A 16129-nucleotide genomic window follows, 5' to 3' on the forward strand; every position below is an offset into this window, starting at 1 on the left:
TTAAAAGCTTAAGCTAATATATTTGAGTCCAATTATATTATATTAGTCACGTATTACCATAAATATATTTCAAGGTGGGATTTAATTGTTTTTCACTCACGTATATGCTCAACACATATGATTAGAGTTATTGCGATTAAAAGACAAATAAATTATTTCGAGATGTATGGAGTGGGAATCTATTTTTGAGTTGTCATTCCCATGGATTTGATTAAAAACTAGCACCCACTTAGGGAACTAAAAACAAAGAATATGATACCATGACATAAAGGTGAAAGGTTTATGGATGTTCCATGAGATGATGCTCAAGTTAGGCAATCCCTTTGGCAATAATGCAATAAAAGTCCTAGTTTATCTACTGTAGAAGTGGGTCTATAAAAGGAGCCCTTTTTAGGCTTATTGAACACGGACACTCAATCATTAATCTCAAACATTTCAACTGAGAGATGGCCACCATGTTAAGGAAGTCTCTGCTCTTTTCCCTCATGTTTGCTTTGGCCCTAGCCCCGCCCTCACATGGAGCAAACACACCTTCTTTAACCCCCACATCCAACACAATCCAGTACCACGGAGGTCCTCTCTTAACCACCCCAAAGACCATCAACATCTACCTCATATGGTATGGAGCCTTCTCTCGAAAGGACAGAGCCTCCATAACCGATTTCTTCGGTTCCTTGAGTCTTTCTAATGGTGTAGTCCCCTACCAAGGACCCACCGTCTCAACATGGTGGAAAACTCTCCAGACATATACGGACAAGGCCGGGAACTCGGTTTCCGGCACCGTTAAGCTCGTTAAACAAATTGGTGATATATATTCTTTGGGGAAGAACATTAAGCGTGCCCAAATAGCCAAATATGTCGAAAACAAGATAGAGACCAAGGTATTACCATTAGACTCTAATGGGATATACTTGGTTCTGACTGCTAGAGATGTGACAGTAGAGAGGTTTTGCATGGGATCATGTGGATTTCATAACAGCGTCGTGGTGTCTCCAAAGAGTCGGGTGGTGTATGCACATGTAGGAGACCCCTTGGTGCAGTGCCCTGGACTTTGTGCATGGCCTTTTTCACTTCCGGCTTACGGTCCACCAGGCCCGGCCCTTGTGGCGCCTAATGGTGTCGGAGCCGACGGCATGATTATGAACATTGCAACAGTTCTTGCCGGAGCTGTCACTAACCCTTTCAACACTGGGTATTTTCAAGGAGACCCCTTGGCTCCACTGGAGGCTGTTACTGCATGTCCAGGGGTATTTGGTGAGGGGGCTTATCCAGGGTATCCTGGAAACTTGATGGTGGACAAAATCAGCAAGGCAAGTTACAATGCTTATGGCGCTAATGGCAGGAAATTCCTCCTCCCGGCGATATGGGACCTGAAGAGCTTGAAGTGCAAGGCTATCTTTTAAGGGAATGAAAAAGAGAAGCATATCGCATGTCCAAATAGATGTGCTATAAATTTTATTTGCGGTATAAAAAGGACAATAATAAAGTGATGCTAAATCACATTTCTTTTATTTATGGTGTGTAGATTTCTCTCATACAATCATTACAAAATGAGGGAGGCTTTCCCCTTATTTACCTAATGAACTGCTACTGTCACTACCCAAAAGACACAAGCCAGCCACGGAGAAAACCTCAAGAATTGTTTATCCAACTGAATGAAAAAAATAATGCAAAAATGAAACATCAGCCAATGCTGAAATCAATTCTCAGGAGCTTCAAAATCTTTGATAAGCTTGTCAGTCAGAGGGGCCAAGCATTTTCTCAGGCACCACAAGAGTATCAAATTCTTCGTGGGTTAGCACTCCCAGTTTCAATGCAGCTTCCTGCACAGTAAAAATATTGGTTAAAGTTGGTATTTCGGCCATCCAAAGTTGCAACATAAACACCACTACTAAAGACCAGAATCAAACACTCCACCGAAGACATTATCTTCTCCCTAAAGTCAACCCCGCCCTTCCTAGGAGTAAAATAGCTCAGTAATGTTACTAGCACTTCCCAACCGAACAACATGATTTGAAAGATGCATATGTCTAAGAAGAAGAGGATATTATTACAGGCAGTTTATCTCATCATACTTGACCATTTATCAAGAAAAGATAGATAATTACAATAGTTTAATGAGAGTCACCAGAGACCCAACATACTGAATAAAGTAAAGAATCGAATGGGCAAGGGAAAGGAATTATACCTTCAGAGTACTTCCCTCCTTGTGAGCTTTCTTGGCAACTGCAGCAGCATTGTCGTAACCAATTTTCTGGAATACAATCAGCAACAAAAGTTATCACACAAAGCACCGAAAATTAGGAAGCATACGCATGAACACAGGCAGAACAGAGTGGAAACTTACAGGGTTCAAGGATGTGACAAGCATCAGTGACTGCAACACCATGCAAAATGCGACACAACAACAACAAAGGTTCATTAACTCTGAAATCTAAAATGTAGTATAATATTTAAAAGTTCTATATTCTGTACCCAGCATCAACTGACCTCATGCAGCAATTTTGAAATTCTTTCCCTATTAGCTTGAATTCCTCTCACACAGTTCTTCTCAAAGGAGGCCGATGCATCCCCAAGCAATCTCACTGACTGTCAGTATGGAAACAAAAACTTCCGTTGAATAGGAGGACATAAACACTAGTTGAGTAAGATTTAAATGTGCATCTAGTAGTGATATAGCAGGGCACGAAATTTTTGCATGAAGATAACAAGAGATTAAGAACAGATTTCAAATGGAAACTGGATAAAACTATTCTAGGCAGACCCGCTAAATTTTACTTTATTCTTATTAAATTTTCAAAATTCCCAAATAGCTGTTTCCAAGTTATAGCTTGAAAATTTCAAAAGCAAAACCACCAGGCTTATTAACTTCTAGCCCAAAGCACTGTCAGATAAAAAAAGGACTTTTCCTACACAATCATGGTCAGTTGATTTTAAACAATGGATGCACTTGGCAACTCCAATAAGGAACTCATTCTGAAATTGTATTGAACTTGTTAATAAGTATAGCGCAATAATACAACAATAGAACATACCTGTAGAAGAGCGCTTGCAATCATTGGCTTGAACACGTTAAGTTCAAAGTGACCATTCGATCCACCAACTGTAATGGCCACATGGTTTCCCATAACCTGAAAGATATACAAAAAAAGAACAAAAAAAAAAAAAAAAAAAAAGGATGTCAATAAAGATTCTAAAATGATACTTAATTAGGACTAGGAAAGACTAATTTATACGTGTCTTACTACTAACTTGCTATAAAGTTTCCTACGGCTTATTTAATCCGAATTAACCAAAATTCAAGACACTAAACTTACTTGAGCACAGACCATAGTGAGAGCTTCACACTGAGTAGGATTGACCTTTCCCTGAAACAGAATAGGCTCAGTCAAGTGACAAGGATTTGGGGTTTTTAGTCAAAAAATGAATACAGAGAATAAGATGGGGGGTTTTACAGGCATAATACTGCTGCCTGGCTCGTTTTCAGGAAGAATGAGTTCACCAAGGCCACAACGTGGACCGCTGTACAAGAGAAACACAGTGAAAACCTTTAGAAAATATTATAAGAAAAATGCAAGGGTCATACTAGGCATACAAACCTTCCTAATAAACGTATGTCATTCCCAATCTTCATCAGAGAAGCAGCAATTGTGTTAAGTGCTCCGCTGGCTTCAACAAAAGCATCATGTGCAGCCTGCCAAAGATCAAATATATGAGCATGCAACACTATTCTGTCTTATGTGGAACAAAATGAAAAGTACCAAATGCTCAATAAAATGAAACATCTATTCTTACAATACAAAAAGAATAAAAATGAAAGAACAAAAGCAGGAGTTGGGGGATTAGAAGCTAACCAAAGCTTCAAATTTGTTTTCTGCAGTGACAAATGGTAAGTTTGTTTCGTCAGATACTGCTGCAGCTATCTTTACATCAAACCTAAATTACAGTCAAATGACAACTACTGTCAAACTAAACATAAAGAAAACAACTGAAGTGTAGAAGCATTCTTTCTGAATAATATTCAAAGGAAACAATACAGGATTCATGTTCATTACAGCTCAAATCCAAAAAAATAACTGAACAGTTTTATGATAATAAGTTTCTGAAGCAATAAGGAAAAGGTGTTAATATGGATGACAGAAAAAAAAAAAAAAAAATCTATTGATTGGCCTTACAATATTGATACAACAGAGAAGAATCAATCCTGAAGAATGAGATCAAAGCAATGGTACTCATAATTAGAACATTACACATCACAGACACCAAAAGGAAGTAAAATTGCTTCAACCTTAAAGCAATAACATACCCTTTCTTTGTGTTTAATCCAGTCCCCACAGCAGTACCACCCTGTGCAAGCTGCTCAAATAAAATCTCCAATCAGAGACATGTAAAAGGCGAGGAAAAGAAAAATGAAAGAGTCAATACTTTAATCTGCATTGCTAACCTGATACATTCGGGGTAGAGTGCACAAGACCCGGTCAACTCCATACTTCACCTGCAACAGCACAAAGCAGTGAGAAGTCCATCCCAAAAGGCATAAAGCTCGGTCTATGCTTCTAACAAAGATATGTCATCTTACTTGTGTAGAATAGCCGCTAAACTCTTGCCCAAGAGTCAAAGGCGTGGCATCTTGAGTGTGAGTGCGTCCAATTTTTACAATATCTTTGAATTCAATGGACTGGTAAAAACAAGATAAGCATAAGAAATAGTGCAGTAGTATTGCAAAAGAATTAAACAATTCAAAAGGTGGAAGCAACAATAATAAAAGAACGTAAATTGAGAGAAGGGGGAGGGGGGGGGGGGGTGGGGGGAGGGTGAGGATAGATTTTAATGCTAGAATGCTGTCACAAAAAACTACAAACACATGTATGTATGTATACACATATATGTATGCATGTATGTATGTATCTACCTATATATAGCAATCAAAAGACATCTCTAGTGAACAAGAGCACTAGAAATGTCCTGGCCAAGAGCAGCAATAGGAGTTGAAAGTATAGATATTCAAAAACAAATTACAAGCATGTCAGAAAAGCTCAAGCCTATAACTAAACTTGTTATGTTTCTTACATAATACATAGTCACACATGCAGATGCACATGAATTGCTTGATAATCAAGAGAGAGGTAATTTTCATGCTTAGAATACAGACATGGAGAAGACATCTTTTGAAACCAATAGTGATAAAATGATACAAATGTCATGCTAAGATGGTCTATAAGGTCACATTACGTAGGAAAAAGTTCACATCATATTGCTAAATATAGCATGACTTCAAATATTACGTCAATGTGTATGAGTCAAACTAATAAGGGATTTCCAAAGATCAAGCATCCAACAAGTATACAAGACATAGAACAGCAAAAAAAAAAAGTCTAATTAGGCCATCATGTTTCAATTCACTTTTAAAGGACGAAATAATCATCAAACCTTTGAATTTAGTGAAGTATGCAACTGTTTCAATTTCGGTATTAATCTAGAATTTACTTCTGTTGCAGCTGCAATATGCATTACCTGGAGAACAAGAAAACAACATTACTTAACACAAGACAGCAAGAACCAGGTGGCTGGACAAGAAAAATGGAATAAAGACATAGGGAGAAATTAGTCTTGATTTCCAAGTGATGGAAATGAACGAGTTAAAAAAGAAAAAGAAAAAAGAAAAACGAACCATGCATAAGATTAGAAGTAAGCAAGGTCATGAAAGAATACAAAAAGGCTTACAGTAGGGAAGGTGTCATTAGAAGATTGTGATCTATTCACGTGATCATTTGGGTGCACAAACTTTTCACCACGCTTATGGCCAAGGATCTCAGCTGCTCTATTTGCAATGACCTGGAATTAGTACATAATTACAACATAGTTTAGAAGCAAAAATCATATTGATGATCAAACACAAGTCAGAAATTCTTTGCCACCGAAATACTGGTAATCCCACAGCATGCATAATTTGTGCATAAAAGTATATGCTTAAAAAGAACTAATGCTTCATTGGTAGACAGCACCACACTTATCACCTCCATGAACTTATGAGCACTTACTAAAATGTTTTGAACTCAGGCATATATTTTCCTTCATTGCCATGGCAAATCTCCTACATAGAATATCTCGTGGACTATCAAATACAATGTCACGATGGCCATTGATACGGACGATCTATATTAAAAAATCAACCAGGTCATCTCTTTTTTTTCATTTTGTTACCATTAGTCAATTACCCAATGAACAGTTCAATAAGCACCCAGTGGCACCAATTTTTCTCATTGAAAGTACTTAAAACAAATTACGAAAGCAATTTACAGAGGGTGCCTGCAGCACACACACTGAAGCTATAACAAATTCTTTTGTAGACAAAAAAAATAAAATAATTATAATACCATACATAAACTAGCACTAACCTCATTGGCATTCATGTTACTTTGAGTGCCACTGCCAGTTTGCCATACAACAAGTGGAAAATGATCGTTTAGCTTTCCCTCCGCTACTTCTTGGGCAGCTTGCATTATCGCTTTCCCAATGGCTGGGTCAAGACCATACTCCATGTTCACCTGCAACAGAACACGCCAAGTACATCTTAACAAAGCCTAAGCTACAGACATGCAAAAAAGTATACAGCGAACATGTTTTTTGCGTTGATGTACAAAAACTGTAAATTCAATTATTTAGTTCTGTAATGTTAAAAGGAAAAATGACCCTACTATACATAAATCAAAGACGTAATTTTTTTAAAAAAGATTTTAACTTCTTAACGAAGAAATGGCGCTAAAATCCGAAATGGGCAAAAGGGTAAAACCGAAAAGAACCAACTTTGGCAGCGCATTTCTTAAGGACACCAAAGGCACGAATGATTGGATCGGGCATTCGTTCACGCTCGCCTCCAATGTCAAAGTTCTGCAACGATCTCTGCGTCTGTGCCCCCCACAACCTTAAAAGCACAATAAAACAATTCAGTCAAAACAGAACGAAGCACTTCTCGCGTTGCTTTCAAAAAGCAATAAAAAAACAGAGAGACTGACTTGTCCGAAGGGACGAGGATTGGTCCGAAAGTGTCTCTCTCCTCTCTGAACGACGTCGAATAGGGTCTCCAGAAAGTACAAGCAGCATAACGCAACGCTCCTACCGCTGATCCACCTGAGAATCGCCGCGACGCAACATACATCGCCATTTCTCGTCCTACCTGACCTCACAAACACCAAATCATCAGCAACATATACACACGAACACAAATATATGTGTGTAGATGAAGAGAGAAGGGGTACCTGAGGAAGACGATGAGCTCCTTCTTGATCGGAGTGAGGGTCAGAAGATTGGAGGGTTTGGTAAAATTGAAGAAAGATATTGGGGAGAGGAGAGTGGTGCACAGCACGTGACGCCGGAGTAATGGGATTCTCTTGGAATGTAGCGGTACTTTATTGGGGTTTACGACGCTTAGGCGTCTGCTTTGCCGCTTCGGAGACTATGCTGACGAAAATTCTAAACGAAAAAAAAATAAATAAATAAATAAATTGCTATCAAATATAACAGATGAGAGAGAAGATAATTTTTTTAGGGGTAACTTTCAGACTCTTTAAATTGAGTAATATTAAGCATCATTTTTTTATATTTTTAAATGTGATGTGGCTTTTTAAATTACCATTAAATTTTAAATGTATCATATTTAAATTTTGATCAAATTATGATTTTGAAAACCATATCAGCTATAGAAAGATTTTAGGAGGATAAAAAAATGGTACCTAACATTACTCGAATGAATTATCACCCAATTTGAGATATTCTCAAATTTCAAAATCTTTCAATTTTAACTCTTGAACTTTTAATTGCAATCAATTTGAATCCATCCGTTAATTTTGCCATTAAAACTCTTAAAAAAGATAAAATTATTCTTCAATTTTTTTTTTATTAAAAACAAAAATTGAAAAAAAAAAAAAAAAAAAAAAGGTTACAAGGTGGCCCAACCGTGGTTACCTTATGATTTTTTTTATTATAATTTTTAATTTGAAACTAAAGTTAAATTTATAATTTTATAAAAAAGTCAGGGATATAAATGTTATTGTCTCACTTTTAACATTTAAAGTCTGATAAAGAGGTTCAAATTAACTGCAATTGAAGTTCAATAGTTCAAATTAAAATGTTTTAAAATTTGTGAGAGATTTCTCAAATCAAATAATAATTGAGAGACCTAAAGTAAAGTAACCCTTTTTTTTTAATATCTTTTACTAAACCTAAGTTGGATTTGTTTTCGACTTTAATTTTTTTTTAATATTTGGTTGTGCTTGAAAATTTTGGTCAATTGTAAAATATTTTCGGTCACTCACTGTTTTTGTTGTGAAATAGTGATTTCCTAATCGACATTTGACACTCACGTCACAACACATTCATACGTCGTCATTTCCTGATCGGCACCAATTCTTGTCGATCAGGTCTTTTCTTTAGTTGATTCAACTGGAGAGGAGTTCGAAGAATTAGTTCCTTTTAAGTGAAAGATAAAATAGTTCAAAAAAAATATAAAATGACAAATTTGCTCTTCACTTTAAAGGGAATGACTCCTCTTTAACCGGAGAGGATCCATTTCCTCCCACCGGAGCCAATCTCACAAGCAAAACACATTGTTAAAGAAAATATTTATAATACCAATCAAACAAAAAAGTTTATAGAAAAATACTTTACCATTTGAATTTGACATAAATTTAAAAATAATTTTTATATTTTTAAGAGTGTTTTAAGGTTGAATTTATCGTTAATGTTGTTGTTGTTGTTTTTGTTTGTTTGTTTGTTTTTTTTTAATTTTTTAAGAAAACCGAGAATACTGTTATTTTGTAGGGTGCAGAGGATCTAATTGACAATTATGCTATGGGATGGGCTATTTGGTGGCATCATCATCATGGTCATCTCAATGGGTTTGGACCCTTATTTTGGCGATGGGTCTTGGACTTGAGGGGGCCCTTCTGGCCGTTAAGACAGCAATGGGGTGTCCATCAACGTCTGGTCGAGTTGGGTTAGGTTGGGTCAAGAAAATAAACAGCAGCTAAGATGTTGACCCAAACCCCAACAAGGCCCAAACAGAGTCTTGACAACAATGCCGCCACTCTGGCAAGTAAGTGACAAAAAACTCATTTATCAATAGATAATAAATAATAATGACCCTTTTTTCCCGAGCAAATAGGAAAATAATTACAATGAATCAAAAAAGAAAAAGAAAAATATATAGACTTTCCAACAACAAACCTAAAATGAAAACACATTATAGAAAATACAAATAATAAGAAATAAGCTATATATATATATATATCAAATGATCGTCCTCTTGAATCTTGATGGCACCACAAAATAGTGTTCGAAGTAAGCCAAGAATTTGACCAATTTGGAATCTACATTAATCATCGGAAAGATGCTTAACTCACGAAAAACCAAAAAACACAAGAAGAAAAAAAAAACACAAAAACAAAAAAAAAAAAACCGACAACATCAACATCCGAGGAGAAGATCATCGAAAACGTGATTTTTAAAAATACAATTTAGCTAAAATTGCGATTTAGTCTTTAAAATCGCAATTTAACATTTAAAATTATGTTTTTTTTTTTTAAAAAAAAAATCTCATTATCTGTTATTTGAAAACACATTCTGCATTTTCAAATTGTAATTTTTTAAAAACGCAATCTCAAACGATCTTTTTTTTTTTTTTTTTTTTTGCGATTTAGTTTAAAATCACATTTTTTATTTTTGAAATTACAATACCAAACCCACTATAAAACTGTAATTAATTTATTTTTATTTTATAAAAAAGTAAATTTTATTAACAAAACAAGTAAACACTTTACGAGTAATAATGTAATTGTAATTTGTAGATACCAAAAAGAAAAAAATCGTAAATTCCAAAAAGCGGCGCATTCGGTTTGCGGCGGAGAGACGATGAATAGCAGCTGGCATTGCGTCGTCAACAGCTAAACTGCGGCGGGTTCCCATGCAATTCTCTATTCATCCCAAGGGATTGTTTTGTAATTTGCCTCGCTAGAACCGCATATCACGTAATCTACTCATCTTTATCTTCATGTAAAGTTCAAGAAATCCAACCACTTCCTATAAACGGCGTCGTGCAGGTAAACAACCGGACATGACCGTACAAGACACCATTGATCGACTATAACACAAAAGGAAGTGACAGAGGGAACCCGTAATTGACGGGTCAGGTGGGATCCACGGAGTAGTTCCGATCTGGCAACTCAGTGATGCCAGCCTAGCATTTTCCACGATGTGGGTCCCCTCCTGCCACTGTATTTCCATATGTTCAAGTCCACACATTATCCCACCTCATTCAATTGCTTAATTGAAGAAAAAAAAAATCCTAGTAAAAGTGTAACACAATCTATGATTGAAGTTCTTTTGGCTGATTTTGTGTCGGCAAGATACGTTTTAATCTGAGATTATGGGAATAATAACAGACTAATGGTAATCACTAGGATCTTGGGGAATATTATTCAAATTAATTACACTTTCCATGTAAGACGCGAGGGAATTGCTTTCACTTTTGTTATATGAATATGAAAACATTTGTTAATGAAGAGCTTTCTTTTCTTTTTAGCTGTCGCTTTCTGTAGTTTTTTGTTTCATGTACTTCATTGGCATTATATACATAAAAGCCCCTCTCAATTCTTCGTCTCTCTTCCTCCTTCTTCTTCGGTTCATACTACTCTTTCCCTTAGTGGCGTTCTGGATTTCTGGTGACTGGTGCAGCGTGCCCATGTGGTTGGCGTCAAGGGAAGGGAAAGAGGCCATGAAGAGGCTAGTAAGTACGTTGGTTTTCTGCTATATATATATATATATATATATAACGTTGGATTCATTATTTTCGTTAGTTATGAGAGTTCAACATGTGGGTGGTTTGCAAAGTCTGTTATTTGATTGTTTTGGTGGTTGTTAGGTTGAATCTGATGTGGTTATTGCCAAGTCTTTAATATTAAGAGTGTCATTTTTAACTGTATAATGGATTCATCTATATATGTTGTCTGGTAATCTAATTATAATGGATTCATCTATAAGTTGTCTGTCGGCTGCCATCGAGGCTGGAGATCCTCTGCTTCTTCTTCATGGTCCGGAGGGGCGGATAGGACTGAAACATGATTGTGTTGGTTGAGCCGTTGCCTCAGCTCATGATTCTGCTGAGGTTCTGCAGCAGTGTTTCAAGTGCTGCGAACCTCTGGTGGTCCTGAGGATTGAGAGGGTTGTTTGGTTGCGGGATTACCGGCATGGAGGTGCCGGCATCATCCAACCGGGTACGTGGCATGAGTATGTGGTCTAAGGGATATACAGCAAGTGCTTGTCATTCTTAACTGTTAGTAAAGTTGACTGCACGGTGGTAATCCAACTAAAATGACATGTAGAATGACAATAAATAGGCATGGGTAACTTGTCGGAGGTGCAGACAAGGAACACTCTAATGCTTAAGTCAGTAATATATTCTTACGAAGAATGGAAAGCTATAAAGTGAGAAGTGGCCTGAGAATTTGCAGCATTCACATCTCCATCAGCAGATTTGATTCATTATGCATTCTTCAACCTGACCAATCAACTATCCTTTCACCTTTCTGGTGATAGGCCTTAGTAATGTCAGATGAAGGTGATTTGTATTTGCAAGCTCCGCCAGTAACTTTTTCTAGAGTTTCCACCAGTATCCAGTCGCATGGAATTCTTGAAATGTTTTCCCTCTTATAGATTTTTCCAAAATCAATACTGATTTGCTGCACTTTACAATGTAGACTTTTAGTTCAAACTATGATTAGACCGGATTTTAATGTGTTGCTTGACATTCTATAATAATATATGTTTTTCACTTCTATGAGTATCTTTTCACCTTGTTGTGACTTTCAGAATGTTGGTTCAATGTGCATATTCTGCATATTATTTTTAAAGGTTTCCATTTTGGTGGTACCATGATTTCAACCCATTATGATGATAGATCTGTTTCAACTTTTGAGAATTGTGTAATAGGAAGGAACACTTCTTAGGATTGAGTGTTTGCATTGCAATGCCCTGGCCATTAACATTTTCTTTTCTTCACTTCTTTGCAGCCCTGGTGGCTCTGCTTGTGCTTCTGGCATTAAGCAGTGCTGTTGAATACGATGGAGAAGGAAATGATGGACAATGCAAATATAAGAGGTCCTTGGATCCCAGACCGCACAGTGTGTCCATCTTGGAGTTTGGGGCAGTTGGAGATGGAAAAACATTGAACACAGTTGCCTTCCAAAATGCCATTTTCTATCTCAAGTCCTTTGCTGACAAGGGTGGCGCACAGCTTTATGTTCCAGCAGGCAGGTGGCTAACTGGAAGTTTTAACCTTACTAGCCATCTCACACTCTTCCTTGAAAGAGATGCTACCATTCTTGGATCTGAGGTTCTCATTTTACCTTTGCTTACATTTTTCATGAACTTTCCACTTCACAAGAAATAAAAATAAGAGTATTAAAGAACACATTTACTTACAATGTAAACACACAGAATATTTCTTAGCAGTATTGTGGGAGCTTTGGACAGTATAATCCTTACAATCTGAATTATCAAGTTAGGCTTAGAAAATTTCTACAAGAGTTAGGGGGGAGTCAAGAGGATAACAGATCAGATAATTCTTGAAAGAACCTTTCCTTTTTTGACTAGGCCCAATTTCCTTTACCTACTAAAACACTCTCTATATAGCTTATATCTCCCAAAATGCCTCCTTCAGAAAGTAAAATACCAAAAGATACAAACAAATGTACAAATTTTAAAAAAAGAACAAAAATGAAGCACATATTACAATGTAGAGATAATTTTTAGTTCTTACTTGTTATAGCCTTTTCAGGATTACACTCACTGGGATATAGTAGATCCTCTCCCATCTTATGGTCGAGGGATTGAATTTCCAGGAGGGAGATATCGTAGCTTGATTAATGGGCAAAATTTAAGTGATGTGGTGATAACAGGCAAGATTTTTCTCATATCAGCTTGACAGTTAGTTGGCAGTATCTTAGTTCTGCATTCCTCATATAATTTGGTTGCCTTCGACAATTGAACAGGTGATAATGGAATTATTGATGGCCAGGGTTCGGTCTGGTGGAACAAATTCATGTTTCATTCCTTAAATCACAGCCGACCAACTCTTGTGGAATTTGTTGGCTCTAATGAAATCATTATTTCAAATTTAACCTTCTTAAATTCTCCTGCTTGGAACATCCATCCAGTATATTGCAGGTAAATTGTAGCTCGGCCAAACTTCTATATTATTTGGATCATGTAGTGTCTCATTTCTTGTATTCTTTAACAAACTGATGTGTGTTTATATGTGGGTAAAATGCAGTAATGTGCTAGTTCAAAACATAACTGTTCATGCTCCATCAGAATCTCCTTACACCAGTGGTATAATCCCAGGTTTGTCAAAAAAGATTCTGTTACTTTTGAGACCTGTTATCTATATTGCTTAATTTGTCTTACTCTCTTGATTTTCAAGAGAAAGATCTTTATCCCTCTATATGTAACGTATGTATAACTGCAATTTTGCAGATTCTTCAGAGTATGTTTGCATAGAGAACTGCAACATTAGCATAGGCTATGATGCAATAGTTCTTAAGAGTGGTTGGGATGAATATGGAATTGGCTATGGCCAACCGACCACAAATGTCCACATCAAAGGCGTTAACCTCCGGTCCTCCTCCGGCTCCGGCCTGGCTTTCGGGAGTGAGATGTCTGGAGGCATCTCCAACATACTTGTGGAGCAGCTTCATCTGCAAAACTCATTTATTGGAGTTCATCTCAAGACAAACAGAGGAAGAGGTGGTTATATGAAGAACATCCTTGTCTCAGATGTTGAATTGGAGAATATTCACTTGGCAATCAAGGCAACAGGTCATTATGGCTCTCACCCAGATGACAAATATGATTCTAGTGCACTTCCAGTTGTTAGTGACATCACCTTTAGGAATATGGTTGGTGAAAATATCACCATTGCTGGAAATTTATCTGGAATCCATGAATCACCTTTCACATCAATCTGTCTATCTAATATTACATTCTCCATCCATTCAAAATCTTCTCCCCCATGGTTTTGTTCCAATGTGCTGGGAATCTCTGAGTTTGTGTCCCCTGAACCATGTGCAGAACTCCAGGACACATATTCAAATTCTTCCTCAGCTTGCTTTCTTGTCTTACATCCATATACCTATTCTGCAGTTTTGTGAGATCATCAGCTACAACCACATTTGTTTGTTTGTTTATTAATTTGATCTGTACATGAAATACCGGCTTTTTTCATTCTTAAATTCAGGAGGACAACTTCCAATAAATTTCAACTTAGAATCTCCCATAGCTTTGCCATTTCAATCAAGCATTCAATTCTCAGTCTTCCACTGATCAGTTTCCCTATGTGGTGCCACTCTCCTATCATTTTCACATTGTATTTCTTCTTCATGTACAAGAAAATTAAACTTCAGTTAGTGCTATACAACTCAGATACCAATTGCTTTTGATATATCTAATTGTTTCTCAATTGAAAATTTTCAGCTACGATGTAATTTTGTATTGGGTATTTGCTATATAATTTGGCAGTTGATGGGATCAAGGCATTTGGGGGGTGTTCAGTGGATTAATTAGTTTGATTGCAATAAAATGCCACCTATTCTCGAATGTTAAACATGACTATGTCAAATGGCCTGCTGTATATATCTAAAAAAGTAATTAGTTTTATTTTGTTTTGAACTTGATTTAATTCAATGTGTTGTTTTTGTATGTTTAGCTTAGGGTTCAATAGACTTTCTGATACAGATTGAGTCACAACTCACAACGAGTAGGTTTGTTTGTTTTTTTGTTTTTATTTTTTTTTTTCAAGAGCAAAAGGGAAGAAATATTTTAAAAACTTTAATTGTCAATTTAGTAGCATAAAAGGTCAATAAGGCATTTGTTCCTTTTCTTTTTTCTTTATTTTTTCTAGCTCAAATTTAATAACCCTTTGAAATATCCAATGGTTGATGGCCCGTTCATAGTTTGATGCCTATAAATACTTCTTTTCCTTCATTGCATTTTAAATAAGGCCTAAGGGAGAAGAGTATGGCTAAACTTAGAATATCCATTTTTATCTTTATTATCCTCTTCATCTCCGCCTTTCTTGTGGATGGAGGTAAGTGGTTTCAATTTTCTTTGTTATGCCCATAATTAACATATGATATAGCCATTAATTTCGAATTTGTCTAGCCAAAAGTAGTTTGTATCATTATTAGACATGTTATATAAAGTTTTTTCTAATTATTGTTAGAACATTAACTAAATAATTAAATCAAACATTTCTTATAAGTTTAAACTTTTGGGATAAAATGATGATTTAATATGGTATCATAGCAAAAATCTTAAATTTAAACTTTGACTCTATGGTTTACCTAATTTCAATTAATTATTACACTAGTTGGGTCAATGTTTTTTTTTTTACATGTTCGCACGAAGGGAGGAAACAGGGGAATGAGAATTCGATCTAGTGACTTTTGTTTTATGAGGCGTGTTCTACAGTCGATTGAGTTACCATTTTGAGGACTTGTCGAGTCAATATTAGAGTACAAGTTAAATGATTAAATTATTTTTTTTATTAGCTTAAACTTTTGTGACAAGTAGTGATTTAATATGGTAAATAGAGAATAAGTCTTGAGTTCAAACTATGTCCACGTAATTCACCTCTCATTTTAATTAAATATTGTATTGGGTTTCACTTGTGATTTAAAAATCTTGATGTCCTATATTCAACCTTTCTCATTTTTAATTTTTCACTCATTGATATTTCACCTACAATATCAAATTTTGTACAACTCTAAACTTTTGGTAATTTTTAGACAAATTTTGTTCAAACCGTAGTAAGATCAAGAAAATTCTCTGAAAATTGTTATACAAAAAAGTAAATTTATATTTATCAATGTTTAAGAAATTAGGGAAAACTTCATTTAATCCCTCTAAAAGTTTATTGCACTTGCAATCACTTCCTTAAATATAGAAAATTCTCAATTTAGTGTATCAGAGTTCAAAAAATTTGCAATGTTACCACCGTTATGTTTTTTTATTAAATCTTAATTGGGGACGTGAAAATTCCAAAATACCCTTGCTTTTTTAGAGAAAAAAGAAACAT

General features: G+C 35.9%; 3 protein-coding genes across 3 annotated transcripts; 2 read left to right on the forward strand and 1 right to left on the reverse strand.

Moving 5' to 3' along the window:
- The first annotated feature begins 419 nt into the window (after positions 1-419).
- On the forward strand, positions 420-1522 carry LOC132170932 (protein EXORDIUM-like 2). Its single transcript, XM_059582092.2, has one exon. The coding sequence runs from the start codon at positions 447-449 to the stop codon at positions 1401-1403; it is 957 nt and encodes a 318-aa protein (XP_059438075.2). The 5' UTR covers positions 420-446; the 3' UTR covers positions 1404-1522.
- FUM1 (fumarase 1) lies at positions 1488-7421 on the reverse strand. Its single transcript, XM_059582091.2, has 18 exons — positions 7260-7421; positions 7017-7177; positions 6808-6925; positions 6399-6548; positions 5725-5835; positions 5431-5514; positions 4580-4678; positions 4445-4495; positions 4307-4356; positions 3855-3936; positions 3600-3694; positions 3456-3522; positions 3318-3368; positions 3036-3131; positions 2491-2589; positions 2348-2377; positions 2189-2254; positions 1488-1823 (listed from the first exon to the last, which is right to left on the reverse strand). The coding sequence occupies exons 2-18, from the start codon at positions 7163-7165 to the stop codon at positions 1737-1739; spliced, it is 1485 nt and encodes a 494-aa protein (XP_059438074.1). The 5' UTR covers positions 7166-7177; positions 7260-7421; the 3' UTR covers positions 1488-1736.
- A 3264-nt stretch (positions 7422-10685) lies between these two features.
- LOC132171826 (putative polygalacturonase) lies at positions 10686-14588 on the forward strand. Its single transcript, XM_059583228.1, has 6 exons — positions 10686-10787; positions 12066-12388; positions 12833-12953; positions 13047-13221; positions 13328-13398; positions 13531-14588. The coding sequence occupies exons 1-6, from the start codon at positions 10739-10741 to the stop codon at positions 14202-14204; spliced, it is 1413 nt and encodes a 470-aa protein (XP_059439211.1). The 5' UTR covers positions 10686-10738; the 3' UTR covers positions 14205-14588.
- The last annotated feature ends 1541 nt before the right edge of the window (positions 14589-16129 follow it).

Source organism: Corylus avellana, chromosome 1 (assembly GCF_965113065.1).
Source record: "Corylus avellana chromosome 1, dhCorAvel1.hap1.2, whole genome shotgun sequence".
Taxonomy (NCBI): domain Eukaryota; kingdom Viridiplantae; phylum Streptophyta; class Magnoliopsida; order Fagales; family Betulaceae; genus Corylus; species Corylus avellana.

Bases quoted from the DNA above. Each gene is read 5' to 3' on its own strand.
- FUM1 (XM_059582091.2), bottom strand. From the start codon at position 7,165: ATGGCGATGTATGTTGCGTCGCGGCGATTCTCAGGTGGATCAGCGGTA. The intron at 5,515-5,724 runs GTAAGCCTTTTT...CTTGTTCTCCAG, and splicing joins CTAATGACACCTTCCCTACT to GTAATGCATATTGCAGCTGC. The intron at 4,496-4,579 runs GTAAGATGACAT...GTGCTGTTGCAG, and splicing joins TTAGCGGCTATTCTACACAA to GTGAAGTATGGAGTTGACCG.
- LOC132171826 (XM_059583228.1), top strand. From the start codon at position 10,739: ATGTGGTTGGCGTCAAGGGAAGGGAAAGAGGCCATGAAGAGGCTAGTA. The intron at 10,788-12,065 runs GTACGTTGGTTT...ACTTCTTTGCAG, and splicing joins GGCCATGAAGAGGCTAGTAA to CCCTGGTGGCTCTGCTTGTG. The intron at 12,389-12,832 runs GTTCTCATTTTA...TAGCCTTTTCAG, and splicing joins CTACCATTCTTGGATCTGAG to GATTACACTCACTGGGATAT.
- LOC132170932 (XM_059582092.2), top strand. From the start codon at position 447: ATGGCCACCATGTTAAGGAAGTCTCTGCTCTTTTCCCTCATGTTTGCT.